The 19,405-nt window shown below is 37.3% G+C and overlaps 2 protein-coding genes across 3 annotated transcripts; one reads left to right on the top strand and one right to left on the bottom strand.

The window, feature by feature from the left end:
• The first annotated feature begins 4,550 nt into the window (after positions 1-4,550).
• LOC140764708 (GDSL esterase/lipase At4g10955-like) lies at positions 4,551-10,370 on the top strand. Its single transcript, XM_073103419.1, has 2 exons — positions 4,551-4,675; positions 5,689-10,370. Exons 1-2 carry the CDS (start codon positions 4,590-4,592, stop codon positions 6,548-6,550), a joined length of 948 nt encoding a protein of 315 aa, XP_072959520.1. The 5' UTR covers positions 4,551-4,589; the 3' UTR covers positions 6,551-10,370.
• LOC140764709 (uncharacterized protein At2g34460, chloroplastic) lies at positions 5,878-15,828 on the bottom strand. Of its 2 annotated transcripts, XM_073103421.1 has the most exons (6): positions 15,668-15,828; positions 15,378-15,581; positions 15,150-15,266; positions 11,036-11,308; positions 10,734-10,923; positions 5,878-6,016 (listed from the first exon to the last, which is right to left on the bottom strand). In XM_073103421.1, the coding sequence occupies exons 1-5, from the start codon at positions 15,776-15,778 to the stop codon at positions 10,759-10,761; spliced, it is 870 nt and encodes a 289-aa protein (XP_072959522.1). In that variant the 5' UTR covers positions 15,779-15,828; the 3' UTR covers positions 5,878-6,016; positions 10,734-10,758. The 2 variants fall into 2 exon arrangements, with proteins under 2 accessions (XP_072959522.1, XP_072959521.1); XM_073103420.1 differs by lacking the exon at positions 5,878-6,016 and having other exon boundaries at positions 10,627-10,923.
• Positions 15,829-19,405: the final 3,577 nt, after the last annotated feature.

Below are 19,405 nucleotides of genomic sequence, written 5' to 3'. Positions count from 1 at the left end.
CCACTAATGCTAATTCTGGATTGATCTCGAATTCCTATTGGGTTGGTCAAGAATATGACGTTGGATCTTATTACTATCTTGTACTATAATACATTCTGTCTTGCTTTGGTTCTTGTACACACTATAAAAACATTTATTATACGAGATGTAGGGATGTATCTCTGGTTTTATACAGCACATCGCGTGTAGACATCCAGACTCTAGATTGTTTTTATTTGTTCATTCTTATGAACCAATTCCAAGGTAGTAATGTAGATGGAAGGGATTGAATTCTCTGCAGCATTTGCGTTAGAAATTTGCTGAGATCACTGAGTTTTTTTCTTTTCACCAAAATGGGCGTTTCTTAGATTTTTTTTTATTATTATTATTTTGTGAGGATTTTGGTCTACCCATCAAATTCATCAGATAAAAAGGATACTTTATCATTGCCGCATAATACGATGAATACTCTATCCGTTCAGCAGCGTTGAGAACTTTATATTCACTAAACTATTCAGTATTTTATAAATAGTAAAATCATTGAAGTGTTTAGCAATTTATTTTCTATATAAATAATGGAACAGTTCATCGGTACATTATTTACTATTTACTTATGACACGGCAATTGAGTTGGACTAAATAATAATAAATTTTAGTGGTGAACCATTCTAATAAATCATATTTTATGTATGCCCGTTTTGATCAAAACTTCAATAGCATTCGTACTAAACATCCCAAGGCTATCAAATGATAGAAACTTTTGTACTTTATTATGCATCATCAGATGAAAGAAAAAACTACGTCCTAGAAAGTATATGTAACAACCCAGCCCTAAAAGAAAAAGCTGACCTCCTACTCAAATCCTAGTAATAAGTTGATGCTTGACTAAAGGACATGAGAGATGCGTGTTCTATATCTTTCGATCAAATTGTGAATAGTTTTTACCCTTAGACAGCTCTCTTATGTCATGCATTCTGCTTTGACTTTCAACATAATTATATGATCATATATATATATATATATATAAAATTATGGGATGAGTATACTTTTATCATGCATTTGTTAGATTAATCTTAGATATGAGTATGCTGATAATATATATAAAGATGATCAAAGATGAATATATTATCTATATTTTATGTTGACTTGACCTCTAGTATGAGTATGCATATGATAGATCTATGATTGAAGATTGTATTGCATGATATTTTTCTTGACTTCCTTACCACCTAAATTTTTTATATATATAATTTGTTATAGTATTATATAAAATGCACACGATTTGTCATTTAGAAGGAAATGCGAAAGTTCTTATGGATAAAATAATTGGTAGAAAGCATGAGGATACTTGAATGAGCCTAAGAGTTAAGAAGTGCCTGGAGTTGATTAATCAATATATAGTCACGATCTTGTAGTCTTACATCCGAGATCAGTAGTTTGTATGCGTAGTAGACATTTGAAGACATACGGTCGCTAGGGCATATATGATGAGTTATTCTTATGTAATTTTATCAGTTAGTTGGGTATTCTAAACTAGATGATATTGATATCTTAACGGTTGGCTGGATATGATTATGGTTGAGAGACTATTAACGATTAGTAAGATATGCTCTGGGCTTTCTTACTAGATTATGAGATCAGGTATTAGGTATTGAACGTACACGGTGGTAGTATATTAGACTTTGATTTGTATAATAGGAAATATTGTACAAGTTGGATTATATTTTATTCATAGATTAGTTATATCTCAATAGTTTCGTGGCCTATGGGTCTTGCTAGATTATATAGTAGTTTAGTATGATTATTGTAGATTTATATTTTCATATATTAATATGTATACTTAGATTGTAGTATAATTAATTTTTAATTTAGATTATCTTGAGTACATGTGTGGCTTTGTGTGACAGGCCTAATTATCATATTGTGTGGGTGTGTGGGCATGCATGCGGTTAGGCAGAGGCGTTATAGTGTAAGTATTTATACTTTTGTATTTTTGACCAAACCAGCCTTCTCCTATAATTTATTTATCGAAATGGATGACACCCCGACCTTAATATCAAAATGAATTTGTTTTATTGTAACTATTAGCAAACGTTGAACTTATCGACATGTTACTTTTAAATGCAAATGTCGAAAAGTTATTTTTAGAAGACGCTGAACTATTCAGTGTCATACTTTGAAATGCTGAATAGTTTAGTATTTTATTAATAAAAAATTAAATTAAAATCAAAATTTGAAAGAGTTATCGTCCTTTTTTGTGATTCGGAGCATAGTTTGTTATAGAGAATTACTATGACATTGTAACATATAGATCTTTTCCATATCTTCATAATGACATATTTTATGATCAAAATGGATAATTGAGTACAAAATTACAACTCTCTAAATTTCTTTATATTTTTACCTATATATTTCTCATTAATCATATTTAGTTTTAATTAAAATTATTTGATACGATCCGACCACATGGATTAAGTCAATCGAGTTAAATTGAGTTAGTTAATTAGCTATATCTTATTGCTTTAATTTTCAATTAAAGTGGATAGTTCGTATGCGGATTCGATTCGTTATGATTTTACTTTATAGGAGTGGGTATGTGTTGATTAAGAGGAAGAATTAATCTTGATTTTAGCCAATTATTTTTTATTGCCTTTACCTTTTCTTTTGGCCGTTAAATTGTCCTTATTTTTATAGGAGTAGATCATAGTCGTAAAATCTTCCAAGCTTCCAAACCCTAGCCATCTTCCTCCACCACGAGCCACCCTACTATGCAGTTGTCCACCACTCTCCGACGATCGCCGCAACGTCAGATAATCACAATTCTGCCCCGTTTCGACATTCCTCCACTATTTTATTTATAACTTTTTATTTAGACCTTCAATTCACATAAAACTAGAGCCATTAAAACCCTACCAGACATAATTTTTTGTAATTTTTTTAGATTCAAATCAGTCCAGATCTAGTTCATAACATCATTATATTCATTTCTCTTTCATGGTACATCATATATCTAAAATAAACTATTGGTTGCAAAGTTATGACTTTCAAAACTGAGTAGTTCTACCTCACATAAGATGTTGAATTGTTTAGTATTTTTAACAATAAGATACTTAACTGTTCTATATTTTATATAAAAAAATAGAATTCTCTTACCTTAGTAAATCACTGAACTTTTCAGCATTTTCTTTTTAATAAAAATATTGATAATTTTGTTGTTTTATTTACAAGATAAGACCCTGGACTCATAAAAGTAAAACATTGAATTTATTAGCATTTTACTAGTAGCTACAGTAAAGTAAACTTTTGTTGGTATTAAACTAGAGATGTAGTCTATTTCGGTAAATAAAATTTAAAAGGTCAGAAACTTGTATACTTCCCGTCTTATAACTAGTACCCTAGTAGTTGTTATCATTCCCTACACTGGAGCAATTTATTCTTTAATTAGAACCCCATAAGTTTTTACTCTCTTAAAAGTAAACTTCTACTGGAAATTTCTACGGCCGTTGTCGAGGATACAATAATAGTGTCATTTTTTCCACTTTTAATTGTATATTAGTTGTTGTATAGAAGTAAAGGTCTTGTTTGCTTTTTGTTTGTGGGATCCTCGATTTCTAATTTGGTTCAGTAATTAAACATCTTTTTATCTTTTTTATATCAAACTAAATTCACTCTAAAAAAAACTAAAACTAAAAAATAAAATCAACTAATCAAATTCATAACTTAACGTCAAATTAAACAAAGCCAAAAGGATTATCCATGGTATAGACTAGAGTGAAACGATGTGTAATAAAATGCATGGGAGTGTACAAGCTCCCTTCTACCGTAGGTTGTTTGCCGTCGTCTTCTGTCAGGTCTAAGTAGTGGGAGTCTTAATCTATTGTTCTCTTGTGCCCCTCCCATTTAGAGGTCACTATATCTAGGAATACAAGCATACCTAAATCTTGTATTTAGAAATCAAACTCAGTATTTTTCTTGGCTTTATGAGAGCTTGAAACTTAGTTATGTGTAGGATGTGTCAATTTCTGCATCAAGTATTTATTGTGGGTTATGCTAGTTGTGCTTCTTCTAAGCAAACCTCAGATAATCTGCTTTGGAATTAAACTTATTCAAAGTGCAGGTCAAATAATACTCCATTGCAGGTCTTCTTTTAATGCACTATCGATAAAAGGGGAAAAAAAATGGTTTTTAAGCTAGATATTGTATTTAGACATAAGAGATGCATGGAATTCTTCATTTTTTGTGTGTGATATTATGGTCTTTTGTAGTGACCCAATGTCAGCCTAGCTGTCTTTGGGGGAGGGGGGGCATTACTATCTACACAAGGCTTAATAGGAGTTGACCGTTGGAATTAGAGGTTTGTGATTTATGAATAGTTAAAGCAGTGAAGACTCTATGGGCAGTAGGCATAATATAATAGGAGCTGACTGCTTCCTCTACGTCTCTCATTACGTGACCTCCTCCTCTTTATCTCTCCATAGCCAGCATGCAAGAATAATAGGTAGAGGGGTGCAGGAGAATTAAACGAAGGCACCGAGAATAATAATATTTGCTGTCTGTCGAAGAGAAGGAAGGTGGAGAAGACTGAGAAAGATTGAGAGGCGGCCGCGGAGATGGAGGGACATCCCCATGATTTCAAAGCTTACGGCCCTCGCGATCTCGCCTTGCCCAACTGGAGAGATCTCATCAGCTCCAGTTGGTAAGTCTCTTCTTCGACTGGTTTGTCTTAACATTTCTTTCAATACTATAATTCATGGATTGGATGAAGTAAGGTTTACAAATGTTTGGTTGGTTCACTCTTCAATTTTGTACAATTTCCTACCATTTGGGTCAAGAGGAATTCTGTATAATTTACAAATGTTTGTTTGATCATAATGGAATGAACAAGAAGAAATTTGGATTTTGCTCTCGCAATGCACATTAATCCCCATGGAAGAAATGCAATGCAAAGAAAGACTATTGATCAGTTTGAATTTCATGAATAGGGAATCATCGCTAGTTAAAATCCATCAGATGCATCTTGAAATTTATGCCTCCTTGAACAATATCTAGAAGGAAACCTTTCTTTCAACTCGAGTATTGGATCATTCAAAAACTCAACCAATTTGGATGAAGACAATCGGAGTGAAGAAAAGAGAGCTAGATTAGAATTTAATTTTTTTTAAAAGAAAAAACAGTTCTCTTCCTTTTGGAATTGATCTTTTGGTGACAGAACTTGAGACAGCTCTCAAATTGCTCCATTTTCTTTCCCTCAAAATGGGGAAGGGGAAAGCAAAGAAAAATGCATCTGGTGCTCAAGTTATATAATCTCTCTAATATATGACTAAAATTAAGAGCATATAAACAAGCACCTAAAGAGAGTATGGAGACATGAATTACTATATGAAAGTCATGATGGTAGCTTCACTTGGTTTCTCTTCTTCTCTCAAACCACGCAGAAATATAACAAATGTTAGTCCCGTGTTATTTACAATACATTCAAACAAGATGAGAACCAATATATATATATATATATATAGAAATCTCCTGTAGAACATTTTGTCTATTTTATCTCCCCTTTATTTTCTCTTTCTTCAGCCACTCTCTCCATCCAAACATAAAAAACACAATGAAACTTATTAATCTACTTAGTTGCTACAATCTTTCAGATGTACCTCCTAGATATCTCAACTATCATTGCAACACCTAAAATAAAAGAAATCTGGTTTTCAGGAGTGATCCAAATTACAAGAGGATGGTAATGGCATGCTTCATTCAGGTAGCATATTTGCTAGAACTCGATAGGCAGGCAAAGAGGACTGGAAATGATAGTATTGCTCCAAGGTGGTGGAAGCCCTTCAAGTATAAGCTTGCAGAAATTCTCATCGATGAAAGGGATGGCTCCATATACGGTGCAATTCTTGAATGGGACCGCTCGGCAGCCCTATCTAATTTTGTAGTAATGAGACCTTGTGGCGCTCCAAAAGCTGTCCTAGCACTCAGGGGAACAATACTGAGAAGGCCAACTTTTCGAAGAGATATAGAGGATGATCTTCGAATTCTGGCATATGAAAGTTTGAAGACTTCAGTCAGGTTCCATGGAGCTCTACAGGCACTGAAGACAATGGTTGCGAAATGCGGCAAAGACAATGTGAGCATAGCTGGGCACTCCTTGGGAGCAGCCTTTGCTCTCCAAGTAGGCAAAGCATTGGCTGGAGAAGGAATATATGTTGATTGCCATGTGTTTAATCCTCCCTCGGTTTCACTTGCTAGGACTGTAAAGACTATAAGGGAAACGGCTGGCTCTGCCTTTAGGAGATTTACTACTTCAAATGGTAACCCTAAGAGATGGGTACCAAACTTATATGTGAATGAGAGAGATTATCTCTCCTGCCATTATACTCGCACAGGGGTTGTTACTGATCCGACTCCGGCAAAGGCAAAGTTGTTTAAGGTGGGTAAAGGCCCAACGAGGATTCTTGAAGCTCATCAATTGCAACAATGGTGGTCTAATGATGTGGAGCTCCAACTAGCTCTCCAAGATAGCGACCTCATAAACAAGCAGCTAAGATCATTGTATGCAAAAGGTTCATAAACAAGCATATAAGGTCATATACACAGTCACACCATCATCTGCTATGAGGAAGTCACAATAGAGCCAATTCAAGGGTCTTTTCTTGACGATCCGTCCTCAACTTGATCCTTTGGTGAAAATATTGGATCATATCTTGTGTTTAAATAAGAGGTCAGACTGCTATCCATGTATCAAGTTTCTTGTGTACAACATCTACATTGCTACATGTTCATGTTATTCTGTCTTGTGCACATCTTTTAGTGACATTTGAGATTGTTTTCCTCTTGACATTCCCTAGCATAAACTTGGGCTGATGCAAAGGTTTGGTTTATGTTGCAATGTCGTCTTCTGCTCTTTATTCACATTATTGCATCATATCTGTTGTCATGTTATGAGATTTGATATAGTTTTTCTTCACTGACTTGCTTGAGTAAATGTGATTGATGTAAGATCTGGTTTCTATTGTAGCTTAACCTCTTGCCAGTTCTTTATACAAATTAGCAGATCATATCTCTTGTCATGTCAGATTGGAATTGTTTACCTTGTCTGGAATTCGTTCCATAACCAGGACTTATGTTAATAATGTATTTTATATTTTAATATCTCATCTGAATTATTCATGTCATACCATCCTCATCTCACTCCTTTCTTCACATTATTGGACCCTATCATTTATCAACTCATGGAAGTCCCACACATGAGTAACATGATGCAGGATGAACAGCTCTGATACAAAACTGATGTAGGCCAGATATAGAGAGAGAGAAGGATTCAAGGTAGAAAAGTCCTAATTGAGCAAATATATAGATTCCAATAGAAAAACAAGAAAACAACACAGGGAGAAAAGCTATCTGATCTGAAATTTGATTGAATAAAATGTTTGTATAGATTCCTACAGTACTATCTGATAAGATACTATTATCTTTTTTATGGTTTCGATACAGTGAAAGAAGAAAATAAGAAAAGAAAGAAAATCGGTAAAAGAAGGAACAGGGATCTATACAAACAAGAAAAAAAAAGAAAATGTTTGTATAGATCCTCATCTCACTCCTTTCTTCACATTATAGGACCATATCATTTATCAACTCATGGAAGTCCCTCACATGAGTAACATGATGCAGGACGAACAGCTCTGATACAAAACTGATGTAGGCCGGATATAGAGAGAGAGAAGGAATCAAGGTAGAATAGTCCTAATTGAGCAAATATATAGATTCCAATAGAAAAAAACAAGAAAACAACACAGGGAGAAAAGCTATCTGATCTGAAATTTGATTAAATAAAATGTTTGTATAGATTCCTACAGTACTATCTGATAAGATACTATTATCTTTTTTATGGTTTCGATGCAGTGAAAGAAGAAAATAAGAAAAAAAAAGAAAATTGGTAAAAGAAGGAACAGGGATGAAAGAACAGGTGAATAAAAGAGAAGATAAAAGGTACAAAAGATAATACGGAATCACTCTGGTAGGACTTCAACCCACACAATTTGGCATCACACCAATCTACAGTTAACAGAAAGGAAGAAGAGAGAGAACATCTCTTTTCCTTATTTTAATTTAAAACATAACTGCAGTCATTATTACAAAAGACCTCCAGCCCACTTTTTAATAAGCAGATAAGAAACTTGAAATTCCTAGTTAGATTAGGTCCAAAGAGACCTTACCCATATAGATACCAATAAAATATCACCAAATACTAAGTTATTGTTAAAAGGCCTCAAACTAATCCCAAAAAAGATCAAAATACCAAAGTTAAGAAATAAAAATAGGCCAATTAAAGGACGAAAATAGAAAAGTAGCCAAAACAAACTTAAACCTAACCAGACGTGTCTCAATAAAGACACTCAAAAGACCAATTACTAACTGTCTCATCTGAAATATTTCTTTGGTTTTTATACTCTAGAATCACAGATTAAATGCTATGAGTTTATGGTATGAGATGCTGGTCTCCATTTTCGATTCATATTTTTTGAATGATATATCTTCTCAAATGAGCTTTCAGACTATTGTTTTTTAATTTAAATGTCCTCATATAAGGACTAATATAAAGATTTGATTCACATTTTAGCATTATAATACTATGAGTTTATTCACACCATCAAATCATATCTTGTCAAGTAACATTTGAGCTTTCATTCTCTAAATCGCCAGTGTTAAGCAGAATTCATTTAGAAACTTAGTTCACCCTACAAGTCTAAAACATTGTCATAGCTGTTAATTATTATCATTCATGTATCATATATCTTCTAAAATTAGGATTAACACTATTCTCCTCGCAAAGTTCCTTGTATAAACTTGTGTTATAAATACTTGTCCTGTTTACTAATATCCTCATCTCAGCTCTTAATTCACATTATTGGATCTTGAATCTTGTGAAGAAAATACGTTAATCTCTTTGTACCTAAAAGTTCCTTGTCTAAGAAGATTGACATCAATACCTCGTTTATGCTGCAATATGTTCATCTCAGCTTTTTATTATGAATATGTCGCAATACACATCTTCTAATGTAGATTTAGGACTGTTTTCCTATTCAAGATTCCCTTCGTTTGCAGAGTTGATCTAAAGACTTGGTTTATGTTGTAACAACCTCATCTAAGTTACTTATTCACAACATTGGATCGAAGTTTTCTTCCAGTGGATTTTGAGACTGTTTTTTTTCTTTACAGTTCCTTGCATAATCAGGATAAATGTAAAATTTTGTTTGAGTTGCTATTTGCTAACAGCAGGAGTTAACACACTGTTCCTGGTTAGTGTTTTTTATTGCCAAGTACTCGGTGAATGATATTCCCCTTATGACCTCATGCAATTGTTTACTGGTAGGAACACTTTGACTTAAGCAGACTTATTTATCCATATGCTTAAGATGTGATGCGATGAGTTGCGACTATCTAAACAAATAAATCAATCTGCAAACTTAACTAATCATCTTCTACTAAACAGATAATATTGACGGTCCAAGCTAATTATACATGATTAGGACATTAATTAATAAAATTTAAAGATAATCAAGAAATAGGAAGAGTGCAAGAATGAAGAACAAGCATGCTAATTTGGACTATGGAAAAGAGAGATCATAGGATAGTTGATGAAGAGCAGCTAGGGCCTCAACAAGATAGCAAGTACAGAGATCTTGACTAAAACTTTAGACACAGGTATGAAGGATCAATCTTATTCTTCATCCACTCAATCACTATTAGCTTTTAGTGGACTACCTAAAATCTAGATGATTGTGGATCCCTGTATGTAGGTACCAAAATTTCAATAATCCAATATTCTTCAACATCTCGATAGGTCTTGGGCTAAGGCTCAATAACCTACTTTATGAGGAAGACCAGTTACTTGTTTGCAAAATTGTTGCATGATCATTAGGTTCTAGATACTAACAAACAGTCTGCTTACACTTATCCTTCCTTGTCAAAGGATAAATGAAACTAAAGTTCAGAGTGAGAGTTCCACTAGTAATTTTCCTTCTGATTGTGTGAAAGCTTGATCTTTTGCTCTTAGAGCCTTCATGTAAAGTCTTGGATTACTATTATGTTTTCCCTATTCTTTTCCTTCTTTTCTTTTGGTTGCTAGTTTGTTACTGTTCTATGCTAAGAAACATGTGTTATCTTTAGGTTTTAAGTAACTCATAAACTAAAAGAACTCTTGACAACACATAGGCATGGGTTTCAAATTTCTCAAAGGCCTCTTAACATGGCTTAATACCAATTACACTAAAACATATATCGCCAACTTAATAGAGGCCATTGCATTGTTATTTCAAATTTCATTATCAATTATCAAACTTTTAAACTTTGTGGGCCAAGAGAGATATCAGGACTATGTGCTTAATCATGTCCCTGAATGCATGCACTTTCAGCACAAGTCATGACTCAGTAATAATCATTATTTTCTCTGCTTATGGATATTGATGTTACAGATTGGCATGCATTACCTATTCGTATCAAAAGCAGTGAAAGAAGATACATGACAGTGTCAGCCAGCCATGAACAAGAATTATCATATTTACCCTTTACATGATAACTTAGAAGCATACAACAGTTAAATAGTAAATAAATTCATACAAGAACTCTCAAGAAAGAGATTATACATGCTCAATATAAATACTATTTCTTCAACATAAGACTGGAGGAAAATGTAACAAGAATTAAGAGTAGCATATTATGAGGAACAATAAATAGAACAATAAAGGTCATACCATTCAAAGCTTGACAAGGGAAAAATTAGCTTTGCTTAATAGCACCAAACAGATCCTTCAGTGAACGGTTTGGAGCTTCACCTCGAGAAACAATCTCAACAATTTTGTAGAAAGAATCTGGGCACAACAATGCTTCAACAGCAACATCTGCTACCTGATCCCTAGATATTGAACCTTCATAAAGTGTATCCTGCAATCCAATGTTGATAAGAACACAGAAAGAGTATGTAAAAGACCGACGAATTTAGGGCATTTAAGAGGATACAGCAGACAGTGAGAAGGTCAAGAACGCTTGAAGATACCTCTGGTTCCATGACTATATTTCCAGCTGAGGGTTCATCTCTTAACCCTCCAGGCCTTATAATGGTATAATTTATGCCAGACTTCCTAATATATTGTTCAGCCTGCAGCTTTGCGATTAAAGTCAATCCTAATACATTGAGAATAATGTAAGCTGGATTCAGGATTTGACCCATTGCAGCTCCATTAACTAAGATTGAACTGACAAGTATGAATCTCTTCACCCCAGCTTTGCGACATGCTTCCACAAGGTTTACTGTGCCAAAGTTGTCCACCTATAAAATTATATTTGTCCAGCTGGTTATTAATCATATTTATGAGAAGGTGGTGTCTATAGAGATGCAAAGACTGAAAAAAGAACTTGACAAAATATTGCAAGTACAAAAGCCAAAATTGCTGACAGATCACAATACAACATTTCAACAAAATCCATTGACGAGTTTCAAGTAAAAGAAGTAATATTTAATAAAAGGTTCTGATAAGTTCCAAGAAAGTATTGCCATATGATGATGATGATGAACAATTACCTAGGACAAGGTTCTACTATGAAAGATATTAGTCTCACAATGCAATAGGGCAGGATATTTAGAAGAGGAAACAGAACAGAAATCATATTACCTGGTTACACAATCATTGAATTCATAGAGATAGAGTATAGTAAGCTTAGTAAAAGTAAGTTTTGTTATGGTCGCTTTTGGTAAAGATAATTTTCTATCCGATATAATAATCTGGATAGAACTCAGCACAGAACTTACGAAGGTAACTGGGATCAATTCAACTGTTGGAATATTCTGAGACTTGAATATGTTGTTCTCTGTGAGTTAGGAATCCAACGCAACCGGAATCTCGTCAGTTGGGTGAGTAGATTGAAAGTTATGTAGAAAACAATGACTGAAGATCAGGAGGTAGCGGGATGAACGTGGAATATGTGGGTTAGGTTATGAGATATGATTATGGGTATGGTGAATGGATTAGTATTTTGAACTAGATGAGGTGATAGAAGGGAGCTTTTAGGTATGGCTGGTTAGTAGAGAGAGGAGGGAGAAGCGACAGAGGATTAACCTCAGCCGTAAACGGAAACTCGGGTTGGATTCCGAGGGAGAGAAAGGATGAGGGAGAAATTGGCTTAAGCCTAGATGCAAAAAAAAAAAAAAAGTTTCAATAATCAATAATCCAAAGAGACTGCTTTTCCTCATATTTGGAGGCTAATCAATCATCTAAAAACTCTAAACAAATCCTATTACGACTTAACTTATCTGTCACGCGTTCAAATGCACCCCGATCGCATTCAAATGCCCCAAAATAGGGCTCTAGATGTGCGAATGCAAAATCAGGCATTCGAACTCCGCGTTCGAATGCATCTGCTAGAAGTTATCTTATTTTCCTAAAATATGAACAAAAAATGATACAATTTGGAGCGATTTAATCTTGCTAATATGTATCTAAATAAAGAACCGCAGTAACCCACCACGCTTCCCTCATCTTGTCTTTAAGGTGTAAAGTGAGAAAAATGGTCCATCAAGTCATCCTTCATCTCCCACATCACATTGTCAGTGGTCCGTCCAAGCTATTATACTAGAACATCCTTCTTCACGCTCTGGTGGTAATCCCTTTGGCTACTCCTCGATTTCTCCATCAATCAGCATCACTGTACAGGTCCATCAAGTGCATGTGTCGGCATTGGTTGTAGCTTGCTACTCCATGATTGTCTCAAGTGCCCTCTAAGTGCTCGATGCTTATCCTTTATGAGTAAGGCATCCTCCATTGCTTGCCCTAGGTTCAGGGATTGCAAAGTGCACATTGGCTTGAATTTTTTTCCTCAATCTAGCAATAAAGGTGGCTTTATGTTGCTGGTCCGTCCAAGGTGGTACACAACGATTAGACACCCACTCAAATTTTTCTTGTTATGCCCGCATCATTGTCTTCTAGACCGTCTTTGTCAATAAAGCATCAAAATCCTTATATGCCGACGATCCAAACCATTTATAGATCAAACGGTAGAACTCTGCCCAAGTTGCTATTCCTTTATACATCGTCGTCAAGTGATACCATGCAATGCAGCAGCATCCAAATGAAAAGATGCAAGGAGCACCTTTTGATCTTCTTCAGTGCAATGGAAGTCGAAAAATTACTCGACGCGGTAAAGCCAATCCAACGGATCACCTTCTTTAAATTTAGGGAATTCCAACCGCACCATTCGCCCGCGGATACTAGTATCATGGGTTAGATTGAAGTAAGCTCCAATCCTAACCGAGGGAGAATGCTCCATGGGTCATTCTCTCTCTCTATGGTGTCCTCTTGCTGCAGCTATGGCGTTATCTTCTTTTTCTTCCCTCTCAATTCAGGGATCATCATGTTCTTCGTCAACGAACTGCACTTGTCGATGAGGCTCATCTTTCCTTAATTCGAGTGTGGTCTCTCTTCGTGGTCTTTGGTCAATTGGTGGATCCATTATAGGGGGTTCAAAGGTGAAAGATCTGGATACCTCTGGTCCTCAACTTGGCCCTTCTAGGATCGCTTGCAACAACCTGGCATTTTGTTGCGTAATAATTTGACTTAAGGTTCCAATGGTTTGGACAAGGATAGTGGAGAAGATCTGTCCCAATGCTTCAATAGATTTTGATAGTATCTCCATGTTTGGATCTGTGAAGGAGGAAAGAGGAGGTAGCATTGCGTGTGCTTGGTCCTCTTGCCTTTGGGTGTCTGTGCATGGAGGTGTAGAGTTTCTCTCTTCCGTGTGCTTGGATGTCTCCACTTCTTTTTCTCTTCTTCGAGCTGCCATGGATCTAGTGGTTGATGTCATTGCAGATGCGTGAAGAAAACCTGGCTCTAATACCAACTTGTTATGGTTGTTTTTAGTAAAAATGTTTTTCTATCCGATTTGATAATCTAGACAAAACTCGGCAAGAAATTTGCAAACGTACCTAGGATAGATTGAATCGTTGGAACAATTTGAGATTCGAATATGTTGTTCCTCTGTGAGGTAGAAATCCAACGCAATCGGAATCTCATCGATCAGGTGAGTAGATCGAAAGATATGTAGAAAACAATAACCAAAGATTAGGAGGTAGCAAATAGATGTGGAATATGTGGTTGGGGTTATGAGATATAATTATAGGCATGGTGGATGGATTAGTGCTTTAAACTAGATGAGGTGGGAGAAAGGAGCTTTCGGAAAGTAACGGAAGATTAACCTCAGCCGTAGACAAGAACTCAGATTGGATTCCTAGGGGGAGAAAGGAAGAGAGAGAAGTTAGCTCAAGCCTAGATAAAAAAACAAGTTTTAATAATCAATAATCCAAAGAGATTGCTTTTTCACATATTTAGAGACTAGTCAATCATCCAAAAACCCTAAACAAATCCTATTACGACTCAACTTATCCGTCATGCTTTCGAATGCACCCCGATCACATTCGAACGCCCCAAAATAGGACTCTAGATATGCGAACGCGAAATTAGGCATTCGAATGCCATCCACTTGCGTTTAAACACTCCTGCCAAAAGTTATCTTATTTTATAAAATATAAATAAAAAATAATATAATTTGAAGCGGTTTAATCTTATCCGATATGTATCTAAATAAAGAACAGCAACAACAAGTTCCCTTCTGGAGATTCTACAAACACAGAAAAGTAATGTTTTCAGGTATAACCTACTTAGTTTTGTCTTCGTATTAGGTAGTCAACAAAATTGTGCGCAAATAATTAAAGAGGCCCACATTGTGTGAGTATTCCTGGATTAGAATCCCAACAGAACTTTTAATTGGGACACAACTATAGTGAACAATATCTATCAAAAGAATACCACATTTATCAGATTTCTTTCCAATTTATGTTTGTAGGAGTCCTTGACCATTGGACTGACGGCAGCCAAACATATCCCATTCATTTAGGAAATCCTTTTATTATAATATAAAATAAAAACACCACTGTTATCTATTAAAAGCTGAAGCATTTTAGTGTAGTTTCCAGTAAATATGCAATTCGTACGACACACTCCAAATTTCTCTAGGTGAAATCTTCCTACTAAATTCCAAAGTCACACTGATCAGTTTTGCACTACAACGTGGCTAAAACCATCTACCCATCCAGTATTAGATAATTTCTCTGAACCAACCTTCCATGGAGCAAAAAGATCCCATGATCGCCTGAATCCTGTCGCGCAAACCACCGCATCGGCATCGCCGATCGCCTCCACCAATTTGTCGGGGCCCTCCGTGACGTCGGCCCTGACCTGCCAATCCCACCCACCAAGAATCGAAAACCAAAGCACACCATGAAATCTACAACAAAGAGCAGAAAATCAAAATCTTCCAAGCTCCAAGAATACAGAATTCCAACTCACAAACTCCACATTTGGGTCCCGACGAAGGCTACTCCGCGCCTTATCCAAGTCGACGGCGCCCGCTCTGACTCCAAAGCCTCTGGAGAGCAACTTCTCAACGATTCGTTTACCAGTTCTACCGGTGGATCCGGCGACGAAAATTTTCTTGCCTCCATCGATGAGTTCTTGCTGCGTTGCCTCGGAACTTGAGCTTGACGCCTCCATCTGAGGAGGAGGAGGAGAAGAGAAGGAGAGAGGTGAATGAGAGAAAAGGAGATAAGGGCGTTCTGAGATGAGAGTTGGAGGCTAACCTTGGGAGGTGAAATGGAGGAGCGAAAGAATTTGGTGGGGTTGGAACGAGCAGAGAGGTGTGTTGGGGCGGGTGGCCGTTGGAGAGGGATGCGGTGGATGACAGTGGACATAATGTTTGATCTCTCTCTCTCTCTCTCTCTCTCTCTCTCTCTCTCTCTTATCTACCCATTTAATGAGACGGAGAAGAAATTGCAAGAGAAAAAGATAAGGGTTAAATATATATTTTACGCGATGTGGACAAAAGAGAAAAAAAAAACTAATGTGATCTTCCTTTTTGCACCCTCTCGTTATTTCGATTTATCAGTTATAATTTACCTATCCTATGTATAAAATAATTATAATATCTTAATATCTTTTCGCAAGGAAATAAAATTATTGCATGTTTACTGCAATATTAATTTTTAATTTTATCTTGTGTTTATTAATATGGGTCTGCGGGGAGGGGGTCATTATTAGCTAGCCACCGGCCGGCCTCCCGTCGACGACTCCGTTTCGACGAACCCAAACCCAAAGGAAAGAGGCAAGAGAGAGAGGCAAGAGAAGAAGATTGAGAAGGAGGAAGGTAACTTTAGTGGCAGCAGGTCGGTGTCGGCAAGAGCGAGAGAGAAAAAGAGAGCTTGAGAGAGGAGAGTGAGATAAAGAGATAGAAAGATGGTGAGGGAGTGCGGTGGCTATGACGTCAAAGGGCCCTCACGACCACTTGGCTGCTATAACGACGGTGATGGTGCGTGGCATTCCTACATGCTTGCTGCTTACATAGGCACGAGAACACGCCATGTGCATGATTTTTTTTAGTGCTAGGTTGTTACATTCATGGTAGGGGGTGAACACTATCAAGCTTAATGATTAGCTCTCTATTATTAACCCCACCATTACTCAAATTGAGTTCTCTTCTGCTTTCTCCATTCTTTGGGGTTGGATGTCTAGAAAATTCAAAGATCTTCAAGTAGGCGAATGTTTCTCCTCGTGCAATAGTGGTCGATTTGATTGCCCTTTCCAATGTTTGTGAGGTCATTTGCATGTTAGAACCTAAGGATTCTTATTTTGCATTGCCAAGTGGCATGGGAGTCTTTGTAGCTCCGAGGGACTTGCTCCTAGTGATTTGATTATGGGGTGGACACAAGTTGGATGGGTGGTATCAATTATGGTTTAGGCTTGGCTATAGGAAGCTTGAAAACTATATTACATATAAATGGTTACTCTATTTATGTGGACTACTGCTTAAATGCTCTTTATGGTGAAGTCCTAACCATGCTGGATGAGATAAAAAGATTGGTAAATCAGGTTAGCACGACAAACTTCAAGCTCTTTAGTGACTCGCTTACCCTAGTAAGGATGATAAATGACTTTGATGTCTCTCCAAATGATAATTCTATTGATTGTTCGAGAATGCTCTTGGTGAATAACTCTTCACCCCTCTATTCGGGTTTGTTTTATGGACAAGTTGATACGATCTCCCCTTTTAGGCCAAGGCTCGATCTATTCCGAATTTCAGATCTGGACAGGATCTGACACGAAATTTGGGAAATAGATTTTGAAAGATGCCGCCGTTGGATTGACGTCAGACTTTGATATGTTGTAGCCCCGAAAAAGAGCTTTCCAACAAATCAAGTTTCAGGCGAACCAAATACAGGGATCTTAAGATATCGTCCGATTAGTGGATGAATATTGGGAGGTTTGTCTTAGGATCCGTGGATGAAGGCACGAGATCCTAGATGTTGGTGGATGGTGGTGGACCAGCGTTAATGGGGTGGCACCAGTGAATAAGTGGTGGTGGAAGGATTAGGGCTAGTGTTGGATAGATTGGAAGAAGGGGGAGGAGTGAGCCACCCTAAGGGACTAGAGTGATTGGCCGATCGAAGGAGGTTAGAAGCAACATCGCCGAGCATCGAAAGAATGAGAGCGAAGAAGATGAAAGAGGCAAGGCAAAAACTCAATTCATCAATAATGACTCTATGGTTGCCATCCACACCTTTAGAGGCTAACCAAATAATTCAAAAATAACCCTAAACAGTACATTTTCGCTAACCATATTCGAACGCGCCCGATCGCGTTCGAATGCACATATTTCGCACTTCTCTGGATTTGCGAACGTGATGCAGGCATTAGCAGGCGCATTCGAACACGGTGTTTGAACGCACCGAAGGAGTTTTGTGACCCACCGTTGCTGTGCTGGGGTGTACACACATTGCTCCATGAAGTAAGGTAAGCTACGTTGGTCCGTGTGAATAGTAAACCATTGGCTAATCAAGTAGGGTCGTCATTTGGTGACGGCGTGTAGAATTGCTAGCATTTCACGCTCGTAGGTGGATAGCTGTCGTGACCGGTTTGACAATGCCTTGCTCATATATGCCATGGGTCTACCCTCTTGCATCAATACTGCTCTAATGCCCTCACCCGAAGCGTCGCATTTCACTACAAAGGGCTTGTTGAAATCTAATAGTGCTAGAACCGGTGCGGTAGACATAGTTGTCTTCAATGCTTCGAATGCCTCCGTCGCCATGCCCGTCCATTGAAACCCTCCTTTTCTAAGTAAGGAGGTCAGCGAGGCAGCAATCTTGTCGTAGTTGGCAACGAATCGTCGGTAGTACTTAGTCAACCCAAGGAATCACCTCAATTCCCGCTAATTAGTAGGAATCGGCCAGTCCTCTATATTCTTGATCTTGCTTGGATCGGCTTTCACTCCTCTCGCTGAGATTATATGTCCCAAGTACTCCACTCGTGGCTCTCCCCAAAGGTACTTGCTCATCTTGACTTTTAATTGGTTTTGTTGCAAGATATTCAACACCTCACGCACATGCCGCAAGTGCTCGCTCCAATTCCTGCTATACACTAGAATATATCAAAAAAGACGAGCACGTACTGTAACAACCCAATCCAAAAAAAAAAATTTTCATGGGCACGACGCGACCGGCCACACTGTGGCCGGCCTCGTGCCCATGCCAGCTGCTCATGCAGCTTGGTGGGGCGCCACGCGCCTGCGGCCAGCTGGCCGCGATGGGCCCCGGCGGGCCTCGGCGCCGCCACTACTTCTCCTCTACCCCCTTCCCTCTCTCTCTTTATCTCTCTCTCTCTCTCGCCGAGGCCAGTCGTCGTCGTTGCCACCTCCATGAGCGCTGGTGAGCTCCTCTCTCTCTCTCTCTCTCTCTCTCTCTCTCTCTTTCTTGCCCGAGGGTGGGCTCGTCGGAGCCGAGCCACCGGCGAGAGGCCGACCGCTGGCTGGCCAGCAGCGGCCGGTGCCCTCCCCGCCGGCCCGGGTCCGCAACCGCCTCCCTCACCTCCTCTCTTTCTTCTCTTTCTCTTCTGTTCTTCTTCTTCTTCCTCCTCTTCTTCTTCTTCTTCTTTCTTTCCTTCTTTCTTTCTTTCTTTTTCTCCTTCTTCCTCAACTCCTTCTCTTTCTTTCTGCACAGTGTTGGGCTCGGCCCAGCACTGTAGCAGACAGTGCTTAATTAGTTTATTTATGTTATTTATTTAGGTATTTTTCTTCTTAATTAATGCAAATAGATTATTTAGACATGAACTATTTTAATAATATTATATATCCTTCAATATAATTTTATTAATGATAATTTTCATAATTAATGATTAATTAGGTATAAATATATGTAATACTTATATTTATTTATTTATTTATATATCTATTAGATTAATAGATAGATCTGTAAATTATAATTATTAGATTTATATTATAATATTCTTATGATCTACATTTTAAGTAATTCTATTAATTTATTATA

The sequence above is a fragment of the Typha angustifolia genome, chromosome 8, assembly GCF_048772165.1.
Source record: "Typha angustifolia cultivar Huaian chromosome 8, ASM4877216v1, whole genome shotgun sequence".
NCBI classification, from domain to species: domain Eukaryota; kingdom Viridiplantae; phylum Streptophyta; class Magnoliopsida; order Poales; family Typhaceae; genus Typha; species Typha angustifolia.
This window is presented reverse-complemented; position numbering and strand designations above follow the sequence as displayed.

What these genes read in the sequence shown, in the direction of transcription:
- LOC140764708 (XM_073103419.1), top strand. Translation starts at nt 4,590, where the DNA reads ATGGAGGGACATCCCCATGATTTCAAAGCTTACGGCCCTCGCGATCTC. An exon ending in GATCTCATCAGCTCCAGTTG is followed by an intron (nt 4,676 to 5,688) that starts GTAAGTCTCTTC and finishes TCTGGTTTTCAG; the next exon opens with GAGTGATCCAAATTACAAGA.
- LOC140764709 (XM_073103421.1), bottom strand. Translation starts at nt 15,778, where the DNA reads ATGTCCACTGTCATCCACCGCATCCCTCTCCAACGGCCACCCGCCCCA. An exon ending in GGGACCCAAATGTGGAGTTT is followed by an intron (nt 15,267 to 15,377) that starts GTGAGTTGGAAT and finishes TGGGATTGGCAG; the next exon opens with GTCAGGGCCGACGTCACGGA. An exon ending in ATCTTTTTGCTCCATGGAAG is followed by an intron (nt 11,309 to 15,149) that starts GTTGGTTCAGAG and finishes ATAATTTTATAG; the next exon opens with GTGGACAACTTTGGCACAGT.